Source organism: Trachemys scripta, chromosome 2 (assembly GCF_013100865.1).
Source record: "Trachemys scripta elegans isolate TJP31775 chromosome 2, CAS_Tse_1.0, whole genome shotgun sequence".
In the NCBI taxonomy this organism is placed as follows: domain Eukaryota; kingdom Metazoa; phylum Chordata; order Testudines; family Emydidae; genus Trachemys; species Trachemys scripta.
Genome location: NC_048299.1, coordinates 214,725,006 through 214,738,072, shown reverse-complemented (window position 1 = coordinate 214,738,072; position 13,067 = coordinate 214,725,006). Strand labels below are relative to the sequence as shown.

The following is a 13,067-nucleotide window of genomic DNA, read 5'->3' as shown; positions in this document are numbered from 1 at the left end:
ACCACTGTCTTTTGTTGTCTTCAGTACTTTGAGAACTGAACCTTCTTAACACTTTTGTAACAGTCTGGTAAAGACTGGATTTAAAAATTATGCCTACTTGTGTGATAATTAAATTACTGTTTCCATCTGAATAGTTTGTTTTAATTAATGCTAAGAACACTGGTAAACAAAACCTCAAAACTCAGAATAGTCTTCTCATCTTCATTTTGGCATAAAATAAATAGCAGATGTAAGACTCTTTCACAAATGCAGAGAACCTCAGGTAAGAAATAGAAAGCTTACTGTGAAATAGACAGTTAATAAAACTTTGGTATGACTTAACTAATGTAGAACACGTGTGTGTGTGTGTGTGTGTTGGTGGCAGGAAGGAAATATTAAAAAACAATGTCCCTATATATTAACTGTTTTGTACAGGTGAACCTCTTCAATGTATTAATTGTTCCCATCATTTCTTTTTTAAAAATCCATAATTAGATAATGAAATCTATTTGCTTCAGAGGAAATTCCCATTTGTCAGTCACTCTGCTAAGGACCAAAAAAAAAAAAAAAAAAAAACCCACCTCTGCTCATAAGGGGTTACTGACTAATGCTTTTAACCATCTTAATTTAAATGAAACAAGCACAGAAACAGTTTCCTTACCTTGTCAATTTTTTTTTAACTTTCCCATTGTTTTTTTAGTAGTTTACATTTAACACAGTTGTGACGGCACGGCTAGAAAGGGTTAAACATCCTGCAAAATAAATAACCCTCAAAAGACATATGGAGAGATAATGTTTGTGTTTTTGTGTATTTACATATGTCTGAGTAGGGTGGACAATGTAATCAACAGTCCCTGTATATGCTGTATTCTGATAATTCAGAGGTCAAAAGAACATCCTATCGTTTAAATGAATTGTAAACATGGGATATCTCTGTATTCATCTCTCTTTGAAATGTATAGCACAGGGATCACCAATCTGTGGCACGCGGCTCGCCGGGATAAGCACCCTGGCGGGCTGGGCCGGTTTGTTTACCTGGCACGTCCGCAGGTTCAGCCGATCGCGGCTCCCACTGGCTGCAGTTCGCCACTCCAGGCCAATAGGGGCTGCAGGAAGGGTGGACAGCACATCCTTCGGCCTGCACCACTTCTCGCAGCCCCCATTGGCCTGGAGCAGCGAACCGTAGCCAGTGGGAGCCGCGATCGGCTGAACCTGCGGACACGGCATGTAAACAAACCGGCCCGGCCCACCAGGGTGCTTACCCTGGCGAGCCGCAGGTTGCTGATCCGTGGTCTAGCAAATAATCTGTGAATGGTGGAGGAACAAACAAATTGCCTTATGTTAATTCTGTAGCTAAGGTACTGGTGATGGACTTCCTTCATAGTCATGCTAATTACCTTTTGAATTCCCTACTTGTCAAAAGACATGAAATTCTATAAAGATCCTTGGGTTCTGATTCTGTTATCTCAGATCTGCTTAAGCTTCATTTGGGGAAGTTTGAGTCGCAAGACTGAGGTCCCAGGTATGCTGGTACGCCTTGACTATGATATTTGGACATTGGACTGTAACCTGTGAACTATTTCTGAAAGAACTCTTTGCAACTACGAAGCCCACCATCTCTGCTATGAATCTGCATCTCAATGAATTGAACTCATGTCTGTATGTATATTGATCTTTTAACCATACTCTCTCTTCTGTTTTTTGATAAGAACTGGCTGTAGTGTGTATTTGGGTAAGATCTGGAATTTAGTAACCTGGGAGGTAATGTGTCCAATCCTTTGGGATTGGTAGAACCTTTTCTTTTATATGATGAAATAAGATTTTCAGAAATCATCATATTTGACTTAGGTTCCTGGGTGGAGGCCTGAGGCTGGATCACTTTACGGGAACTGTGTTGTTTGGACTTCTGAGTAACCAGTAAGGTAATAAATAAGATGTTTTATTCTGGCTTGGTAAATCTAGGTATTGGAATATCCACCAGCTTTTTGGGGATTGTCTGCCCCATTCTTTGCAGTTCACCCTAATTGAGTGACCACAGCTGGCTCCCCACTAGGACCCTGGTCACAGTGGTGTAGTCGGCAGGATACACATTACCACAGGTTAATTGGGTTTTTGGATCAGAACCCACGCTTGTCAAAAAATTAATTTTGATATTGGAGAGTTTAAGGGTTAAAAATCAGTTACAGTGAGTGGCCCATGATCAAGATCCTGACAGAGAAGCCTGGAAGAATTGTGCTCACAGAGGGGTTGTCTTTTAAGAAAAAAGCCCCTGAGCAGGAACTGAAAAATCTATGAATTGCCAGTGATAAGGAAGCAGACCCAGCGAAAATGCTTGCAGTGAGAAACCAACAGTTTGAACACGAACAAAAACCAGCTAATATGGAAAGAGAAGCTGCTGAAAAAGAACGCCTGTGTTTTGAACATGACCAAAAAATGGCATATATTCGATTGCAGAAACTAGAAGCTAAGGCAAAAGTGGACAGACTTAAGCTCCAACTCAAAAGAATGAAGGAACCACAGGAATTGTATCATCCTGGAAAGCCAGCTGCTCTCAACAACAAAGATGGGGATAGAATCTATCCAGTTTATAACAATGTTGGTATGTTGTATGTAGGGATTGTCAGTTAATCACGATTAACTCAAAAAAATTAATTGTGATTTAAAAAAAAACACGATTAATCACAGTTTTAATCACACTGTTAAATTTCAATTGTTATTCTATTGTTTATTAAATATTTTGGATGTTTTTCTACATTTTCATATATATTGTATTCTGTTACAATATCCGTAATTGGAATCAAAGTGTATATTATTTTTCAGTACAGATATTTGCACTGTAAAAATGATAAACAAAAGAAATAGTATTTTTCAATTCACCTCATACAAGTACTGTACTGCAATCTCTTTGTTGTGAAAGTGCAACTTACAAATGTAGATTTTTTTTGTTACATAACTGCACTCAAAAACAAAACAATGTAAAACTTTAGAGCCTACAAGTCCACTCAGTCCTACTTCTTGTTCAGCCAATCACTAAGACAAACAAGTTTGTTTACAATTATAAAAGATAATGCTGCCCTCTTCTTATTTACAATGTCACCAGAGTGTGAGAACAGGCATTTGCATGGCACTTTTGGTGGCATTGCAAGGTATTTACATGCCAGATATGATAAATATTCATATGCCCCTTCATGCTTTGGCCACCATTCCGGAGGACGTGCTTCCATGCTGATGACGCTCATTAAAAAAAATAATGCATTAATTAAATTTGTGACTGAACTCCTCGGGGGAGAATTGTATGTCCCCTGCTCTGTTTTACCTGCATTCTGCCATATATTTCATGTTATAGCAGTCTCAGATGATGACCCAGCACATGGTGTTCATTTTAAGAACACTTTCACTACAAATTTGACAAAACTCAAAGAAGGAACCACTTTGAGATTTCTAAAGATAGCTACAGCACTCGACCCAAGCTTTAAGAATCTGAAGTGCCTTCCAAAATCTGAGAGGGATGAGGTGTGGAGCATGCTTTCAGCAGTCTAAAAAGAGCAACACTCCAATGCATAAACTACAGAACCCGAACCACCAAAAAAGAAAAAAAAAATCAACCTTCTGCTGTTGGCATCTGACTCAGATAATGAAAATGAACATGCACTAGTCTGCACTGCTTTGGATTGTCATCAGCATGGACACATGTCCTCTGGAATGGTGGTTGAAGCAGGAATATCCACTAGCTTTTTGGGGTTTTACTGCCCCATTCTTTGTAGTTCACCCTAATTGAGTGACCATAGCTGGCTCCCCATTAGGACCCTGGTCACAACAGTACTGTACTGGGTTGGGGTGTGGCGGGGATCTCTGCTGTCGCCTGATTGCGTACTTCTAGTTCCAAATGAGGTATAGCATTGACTGGTCAGTTCATAACTTTGGTGTTTGTAACTGTGACGTTCTACTGTATTTGTTATATTTCACACGGGTCACTGAACAGCCATCAGAGGGTAATAATTTTTGGTAACTACTAAGTTGAACCAGATTTGGAACCTACAGCCTCGTAAAAGGCCTCATATCCTATTACAAATCCCTTAAGACTATCCATACCCCATTGAATTTATTCCTGTTACTTGTGGCTTAGAACTCTAGAGCTAGTTAACAAGATGACTTTCAGTCCTATATCCAGGTTTGAGCACCATTTCAATGAAAAATTATTACACAAGGGCCTGAATCAGCACCGCATAAATCTAATTTTACGCCAGTGCATCAATAAAGTTAAAAATATCTGTCTGGGAATTGGGAAAGGTGACCAAACACTTGGAGCTAGCAGAGTTTTATTGGGAAAAAAAAATCCACTTGGCTTAAGGAACCGGTAGCAGTAAAACAGTTGCAAGACAGCTGGAAGAGACTAAGCACTAATATCTATTAGTTACAAAAATAGGAATATTTTGTTGCATTTAGCTACTTTTCCAGATAAATAAAACTTGCATATTTACCTGGCCTTTCTAGCTAGAGTGTTTTAAGCATGAAGTATGCTTGTGAGGTGAAGTCCAGAAGTTACTTGGTGGTTTAGGTATATCTGTGGATATAAATAAATTCAAATGAATAAAAATTTATTTTAGGAGAACTTGTCATAAACATTGACTCACAGTTTGCTGAGAAATCATGTCATTTATGGAAGTCTAAATTTCACTTTATAACCTGTCCGCGATAGCCCTGCAAATGGTGAGGCTGAGATAAAAGGCCGGGCAAGCTGTGAAGTAAGTTCTCTAACAGGATTCATTTATAGCTTTTCTCAATTATTGAGTAAATCCTATGAGGTTCAATTCAGCCTTGTTGATGAAACAGCTGAGGAGACAGTTTCCTTTTCTAGGGAACGAACTAGTGGTCCAATCTAACAAATACGAAATAGGCTGACCCAAAAAGCAAAATATAAATATATAATTCTCTTTTACTGATTGTATGCTGCAAGGGGCTTGCCTGAACTAATTCCTGGTGCTCAGGAGTGATTAAAAATAGATTGACAAATACTTGCTATTGTACAAGACGACTACAAACCTCCTATTCTCACTGCCAAAGCCAGGGCTGGTTCATTCATGGGACATTTGCAACTCATTCCACACCCAAGACAAGGCATGTAATGGTTTACCATTTCACGCTTAATACTGCCTGGAGGAATTGTAAGATTTGGAAGGTTTAGGTGAGATTCTCACACCTGTTTCTGCCCCTGTATGCCAGGTAAAAAAGCCCACAGGGCATTAGTTCCAGCCCCAAAGGAGAATTCACACAGTACAGGAACTGAGGCTATGTCTACACTATAGCAACATAACTATGGTGCTGCAGCTGTGCCTCTAGAGCACTGTAGCTGTAAATGTTTCCTGCATCGATGAAAGGGGCTTTTCCATTGATGTAGTTAATCCACTTCTTTGAGAAGTGGTAACTAGGTCAATGGAAGATTTCCGTTGCTCTAGCCACATCTACACTAGAGGTTAGGTCAACCTAACTATTGCGCTCAAGGCACAAAATTTTTCACAGCCAAAAGCAACATAACTTGGTTAATTTAGTTTTTAATGGTAGACCAGGCTTGAGTAATACAGCCAGAGGGTGTCCTCTGAAGGCCTGCTTGCAAGTCCTGGTATTGGGAAACTTGCTGGGGTAGGTTTCTGGGAGTGGAAGGGCATGTCAGGACAGAGCTATAGCATATAGAACTGCAGAGATTGTGGGTAGTGCTGCTGTTCATGCCACAGGCCACTCTGGTCCCTGGAGCAGCCCAGAATCTGGAAAGGGGACAGAGCTGTCTTATAGAAGCCCAGCACAGAATTTCACCCATGACTTGCAGTGCAGACACGTTTTTTTAACCTGACAGGATCATCAATAGCCAACAATTACTCGGATCAAAACTTCTGTAGGGCAAAGGAGCTAGAAATTTAGCATTATGGTGAAATGGTAGCTTTGTCATGTTAGGTTTGCAACAGGGGCATATAAGCAGGCGGGGATCGGGGAGGGAGGCGGGGGGAGAGCAAGCTCTTGCTGTGGCCAGGGCCGGGGAAAGAGCGAGCTTCTTTCAGGGCTGGGGTGGTGGGGAGCAGTGAGCTCTTCCTGAGGCCAAGTGCAGCGGGGGGAGAGCAAGCTCCTGGAGTGGGGACGGCAGAATGTGTCTCTCCAAAAGGGGTTGGATTTTAATTTCTGCACACACCGCTGGTTTGCAACCACCTTTCCATTCTAAAACCCTGGTTTATCTCACTATAACCTTGTCTTTGGAAAATTGGTTCAATTTGAAAATTGTAAGATTTATTCTGAGGACAAAGGAGAGTTACAAAGGTTCTATACTTTACAAACTTGTTCTTGTTACAGAATAATTTTTTGAGTTAAAAAATTAGTCTGATCTGAAATTATTACTTTGTCTTGCATTTTGTCTTCCTCTGCAGCACTACCCATGCATACTTGCTGTATTGTTAAATCTCCTTTTACTTGTTTGCCCAACCACATTTGGAAAAAAAGAGATGGGGATTAAGAAAAGCTAATGACTATTTGTATTTATTTATTCATTTGTAATGTGGTAGTAGCTAGACGCTCCATGGCAGAGAGCCTGGAACCTCTGGCATGGTGGGGTTGTCCCAGAGCCATGAACCCTGGAAGGGTAGGGACCCCGGCCGCAGAGTACTCTGCAGCGGGGGAGTCAGACACCCTTCTGGAAAGCTTCTGTCAATTTTACTTTGCAGAAAGTGAAATTGACAAAAGCCTCCAGGCAGGCAGCTGTTACTTTGATTTTCCTGATGAAAAATCAACATTTTTCAGCAAAACTGAAAATTTTTCACAGAAGATTTTAATTCTGTGAAAAAGACATTTTTGTCAGAAAATCATTCAGATGGAAATTTTTTCAACTAGTTCTATTACTGATACACCACTTCAGAAATTTCTCTGTAGAAACTCTACAGCTCCCTAACCTTTATGCCATCTGCCAAAAAACATGAGCTCTGCGTATTCATGGTAACTCAGTAGTAAACTTGGGTTAACGCATGTAAGCACAAGTATCAATTTACAGATAACAAAAAAAATTATCTTATTAGGATAACCTAATATAAATATATTGAAAAAGGATATGTTGATTTATTTAAGAGTTAAGTTATTTTAGGAAATCATGCTGGCTGTTATGTTGTTACTTGGCTTCATAATAGTACAGAAACTAGAGAGTCTATATAATGCTATGCCAGAGTTGATAGTTTGAAATGTAAGCATGTTGCCACCAAGTTTCTTACAAAATAATTACTTCAATGTTCGCCTTCCATTATTCTTCTTTGCCTGAATTGCAACAGGCACAAACCTGGAAAGTATTTTTTTTTTCTTGATCTGTTTTGTAAAACCTGAGTTTGCAGTAATGTTTTAATGCTACTCTTTGCTTGGATGCTATTGCATTAAGATAGCGAATTCATATATTTAAGGTATTATGTATAATAGACAATACACTAAATACTTCACTTTTCACTAAAGTCAATGTGTGGGTCTCCCCTAGCAGCAGCAGAATAAATACCTGAAGGCTCTCCTTTTAAGAAATGGTACTATTGTATTTTTAATTATTTTGCACATTAACAATAAAGGCAAAAGAGAATGGTAGGGTTATTTTAAATCTTTGGAAACGCTGAGCAATAGGAAACTTCTATTTCTTTTTATTGAAAGGTTGTCAGTCTGTTTGTCTAGATTGTGGATCTCACAAGGATATATTAGAAGTGCTATTGTAACCCATGCCTGCTGTGTGTGGTGTTCTGTCCCTCTCTGGTGGCACCTAGATCACTTAGGCCTAGTCTTCACTTACCGGCTGGTCCGGCGGCACGCCATCGATGTTCTGGGATCGATTTATCGCGTCTGGTTAAGACGCGATAAATCGATCCCGGAAGTGCTCACAGTCGGCGCCGGTACTCCAGCTCGCCGAGTGGAGTACGCGGCGTCGACGGGGGGAGACTTCCGGCCGCGTCTGGACCGCGGTAAGTCCGGAGTAAGGTACTTCGAATTCAGCTACGTTATTAACGTAGCTGAATTTGCGTACCTTAGTCCGAAGTCCGGACTAAGTGTGGACCAGCCCTTAGAGATTAATGAGTCTGCTACAGCCTTAGCTAAACATGGAGTATAGGCTCATGCACTAAGCTTCAGAGGTCCCAGATTCAATCCCACCTGCCGATGACTGGGGTCTGTCAGCATTACACTATGTTAAGGAGTTTTAAAACAAAAATTAAGTAATTATCTAAACAAGGTTAAAATTGTCTGAAAACTGTTAAAATGTAAAAATAAAATGTTAAAACTGAAACAGTAACAAAATGTTACTTGTATAAAAGACCAAGAAATGTAAGGCTTTGGCTTTACAAATCAGAAGATAACTAGATAACTTTCTCAAGTATTGCAAATTCTGCAAGATATTTCAAGTTTGGCAAACTGGGAAGAACAATTTAAACTACTTTTACACATTTGATAGGTTCCAAATTTAGTTGTGAACTTTCAGGGGAAAAAAGACTTATTTGTATATTGAGGCTGATTCAAAGGTGACATTGTCTCCCACGTATAGCAGTGCTCAAAATTAATCTGATTTTAGACTGTATAAGAGAATGATACCGGAAATGTCATTATTAAAAGTTCAGTGCATCCTTGCGTATTTTGCACTGCTTTCAGCTTTGGTCTCTTCATCTTAAAGTAAGAGCAGAAATAGAAAGTTTGGAGAAGAGTGATGTGAGAAATTAGTCATGAAGGGGCTTCCATACTTGCAAAGAGTACTGATACTGTTTTTTTTGGGTTTTTTTGTTTTTGTTTTTTTTTGAAGAGAGGCTGTCGCTAGGATACATCATACTTGTATAGTGACTAATGAGTTAGGTTTCTATCACGCGAATACTTACACAACATGTGAGTAGTACTGTTAGTGGGACTGCTTGCATGTGTAAGTGTTTGCAGGATAGAGGCCATTAAAGACCCTCTATACCAGTGGTGGGCCACACGCGGCCCATCAGGGTAATCCGCTGGTGGGCAGCCAGACAGTTTGTTTACATTTGCACAGCCACCTGCAGCTCCCATTGGCAGGGAACAGTGAACCGCAGCCACTGGGAGCTGCGGGCGGCCATGTAAATGAAAACAAACTGTCTGGCGGCCCGCCTGCGGGTTGCCCTGATGGGCCGCCGGTTGCCACCACTGTTCTAGACATTCCATTGTACCTTTAACAAGGTCACCTGGTCAAAATAAAAGGCAAATTTTAATAATAAATGATTTTAATAAGTAATCATTTGCAATTACATTTCACCTTAATTAAGCTTTAGAACACCTTTGTGTCATAGGGAACTATTACATCCAGTCTCAGGTCTCTGTGTCTAGCCATTTGACAACACTCCCCAAGGTATTGAGTTTAGCTGTCATTTGAGGCTGGACAAATGGGAGGGACACGAGGGAGTTAGGCAGCCAGCTCCCGTTGAATATTAGTAGGAACTGGGAGCCTTAAACCTTTAGGCACCTTTGAAAATTGTATCTTAAATGTAGTGTGAAAGTGCCTGCATCAACAAGGCCATTACACAGCTTTCTAAGACAAATTGTTTTTAAAGTACATAGATCTGTGCTTTTCATTATGTACATTTGCATAGTTGAAAATGGTTTCTTCTAAGGCTTTCTTTTTGTTTTGATTGTTTCGCTCTGAAATTTACTTCTTTGGCAGAAAGCCTTTTCTTTATTTTCAGGGTGGGAGTGAGGAAAGAAAGAATAAGCAGCTGGGAAAGAAGTCATTCACAATGCAACATTATTTAAATCATCTGATTGTGTATTAAAAAAACCCTTAGGTTACTATGATCTGAAAATGTTTCACTGAGCTGTCCTAAAAGTTTTTCAAAATATAGGATGCGAAAAGAGGAAGCAACCTCTTTGTTTGGCACTTGTGCTAATGAACCAAGACACAAGTAGCAGTACAGAAGTAATTTCTCAGAGAATAAATACACTTATGAAAACTATTAATATTTGAGGAGATTAATCCTTTTTCCCTCAATGGGGTATGTAGCTACTAAGGATTCCTTCTCACCAAAGTAACCTAGTCCTAGGATTGTTGTCAAAAGTAGGTGATTATTGGTTTTGACTTAAAATGTATATGCCTGTTGCATAAAATTATAGCCATGTTTAAATCTGTCCTTCAGTATCTGTCAAATTTCTTTCCTTTTTAAGTATTTTCATATCTTCAATGTTTTAGTTAATCAGTTTGAACATGTGTGTAGCTCTATCTTATTGAAAAATGTTTTTATGCACTTGAATTCTTTCAATACATGGCATTTAAAAGTACATCATCTACTACACAGTTAAACAATGGAGCAAAAATACATTTTGAGGTGTAGCCATTCAGGTGAAAAAATGCATTTTCAAAAGAGAAGCTAAAATTCATTGCAGATGAAGGATTTATATATATTTTTAAAAAATATTGAAAAGCACTGCAATGAATTGCCCTTAATTTCTTGTAGGTAAAATTGTGATACTGTGCGGTACTTTTTGGTATACTCCTTTGGGCACAAGGAGTTATCCTGAAAAACAAAATGTCATATAATTTCTCAAATGAGGTATCTGCCTCCACTGTCCACAGGACTGAGTATAAATTCTTGACCCTGAACTTTTTCATCTCCTTTGTTTGCTAATATGCCTTCCACCTCCTCTGCAACATTGCTGCATCACTTCCACCTCTGCTGAAACTTTCACCCTTGTCTTCAACTCCTTTCAGCCTGGTCTCCACAAGTCTTATCCTACCTGCACCAGCATGTGTTAAATGCTTCCGCCCACTTTCTCACACATACAGGTAGTTTGATTTATATTGTGCCCAATCATTAAACACTTCATTTGCTCACTAATTATTGCAGGTTCTACTCCAAAATTGTCCTGATTGTTTTTAAAACCATCCGTAAACTTTATCCTCTTCCTTGCTCCTTTCTCTTGTCTAGCTTTGTCAAGTTCTCTGACACTTCACACAGTCCCACCACGGTTAGTATAAAAGTAACTGTCTGTTCAACTGCCTACCATCTGCAGCAGTTTTCTTATGCCTTAGTGATGCTCTGCTTATTTTTATCTCATCTAAAAATATCTTCTTTTTCTACCTCTTAAGTTTTCTTTCACTCTGATATTAACTCTTTAAAGTGTTTTGGGCTATAGTTTGAGAGGCCATACAAAATAAAATTTCATTTATGTAATTATTATTCTTTACATATTTTTTATATTATGGAAGCACCTGAAATGTGCTGTGTTTCAATACCTGTCCTAAAAAGCTTACATTTTAAAATGACCAAAGAAAAATACAAGAGAAGGGAAAGTATACACACAAAGAAAATGGTCAAAATGGTAATAAGAACATTTGTTAGTTTTAATATTTTTGTCATGGTTCATATATAAATTAAAACAATCTTAATTGCCCGCTACCTACAATGTATACTGCCAGTATTTTATAGTTGTTTGCTTTTTCATTATTTTTCTAGATGTCCCAAAGCATGTCTTCAGTGTCTTCAAGACATTCTGAAAAAATAGCTATCAGAGAGTAAGTATATTTTTATTCTCACATTTTGTTCTTGATATGGCTCAGTAAATTTTATGTCTTCAGTAACAAATGTACAGTTAAAGTATGTGGAAGTAATGTGTAGTAATTCTTTTCAGCATCTAACCTCAAATTCATGTTTGAGACTACAGTGAATTTCCTTAGTAATAAATCTTTATTAAATTTATGATTCTTTATATTCTATTACAATCAAGCTTTCAATACATGGTCCATGAGGCTACAGTGTATTTTTAAATTATTTGTATAACTTCATCACCATAATTTGGATTCATTCTCATTTCATGGCTTTTTTATAATGATAAATCTAGTTGGGGATTTCAGCTATGATTTTATGTCCAAGAAATAATTACTCTATTCAGAATAACTCTGCAGTGCTAAAAATATGACCATATGAATTCCCAAGATTACTTCTGAAGATGCCTTTTTTCAAAGAGATGTGTATCATGGTAACTGGCTAGGCACTATTAAAAATTGCTGGGGACAAATCCAGGACCCAAAGATGTCAGTGGGCTTTTTGCTATTAACTTCAGATTTCACTGTTGGTGTTTACAGCAAGGTCATCCTTTTCTTTAAGAAGCAACAGAGAGTCCTGTGGCACCTTTAAGACTAACAGATGTATTGGAGCATAAGCTTTCGTGGGTGAATACCCACTTCATCAGACGCACTTTGTCACCCACGAAAGCTTATGCTCCAATACATCTGTTAGTCTTAAAGGTGCCACAGGAGACTCTGTTGCATTTTACAGATCCAGACTAACACGGCTACCCCTCTGATACTTTTCTTTAAGGTATCTTATTTTATGTGTTAGTATCCACTTCTGATCGTCTGAGTTCATATTGTTACTTATAATAATGTGAGGTAGAAAGGGGTGTTTCAAGTTGAGTGCCAAGTAATTTTATCATGATTAAGAACAAGCAAGATAATTGCAATTAGCTATTATTTATTTATTTATTTATTAAGCAAAGGAAGGTCTGAGAGATGTTGGATCTGAACTGGAAAGTTGTTTCTTGATGTAGCTCTGTGGCTGTCATTGACTATGCTAATCAAAGGGACACAGTAATACCAGGGTACGAAATACATAGGAATGATAGAGTAGATCATGCTGATGGAGGAATGGCATTATATGTGAAACAAAGCATAGAGTCAAATATAGTGAAAATCTTAAATGACTCACACGGTACCATTGAATCTCTATGGATAGAAATCCCATGTTTCAAGAATAAAAGTATAGCTGTAGGAATATACTAGTGACCATCTGACTAGGATTATGATGGTGATTGTGAAATGCTCAGGGAGATTAGAAAGACTATAAAAATAAAAAACCCAATAATAATGGGTGATAGCATCTACCTCCAGATTTATTGGGTACATGTCATGTCAGGACCAAATGCAGAGATAAAATTTCTAGACACCATTAATGACTGCTTCTTGAAAAAGCTTGTCCTGGATCCCACAAAGGGGGAGGCAATTCTTTATTTAATCCTAAAGTGTGCTTAGTATTTGGTCCAAGAGGTGAATATAACTGAACCACTTGGTAATAGCAATCATAATGTAA

The 13,067-nt window shown here is 38.5% G+C and overlaps 1 protein-coding gene across 5 annotated transcripts in view; it reads left to right on the top strand.

Annotated features, from left to right (window-relative positions):
- RB1CC1 (RB1 inducible coiled-coil 1) overlaps window positions 1-13,067 on the top strand; it is a 185,401-nt gene that overhangs the window by 158,309 nt on the left and 14,025 nt on the right. For all 5 annotated transcript variants that reach the window (XM_034762919.1, XM_034762917.1, XM_034762918.1 and 2 more), the window contains one exon: window positions 11,436-11,494. In XM_034762919.1, the coding sequence (XP_034618810.1) occupies window positions 11,436-11,494 (59 nt within the window). The remainder of the gene's footprint in view (window positions 1-11,435; window positions 11,495-13,067) is intronic.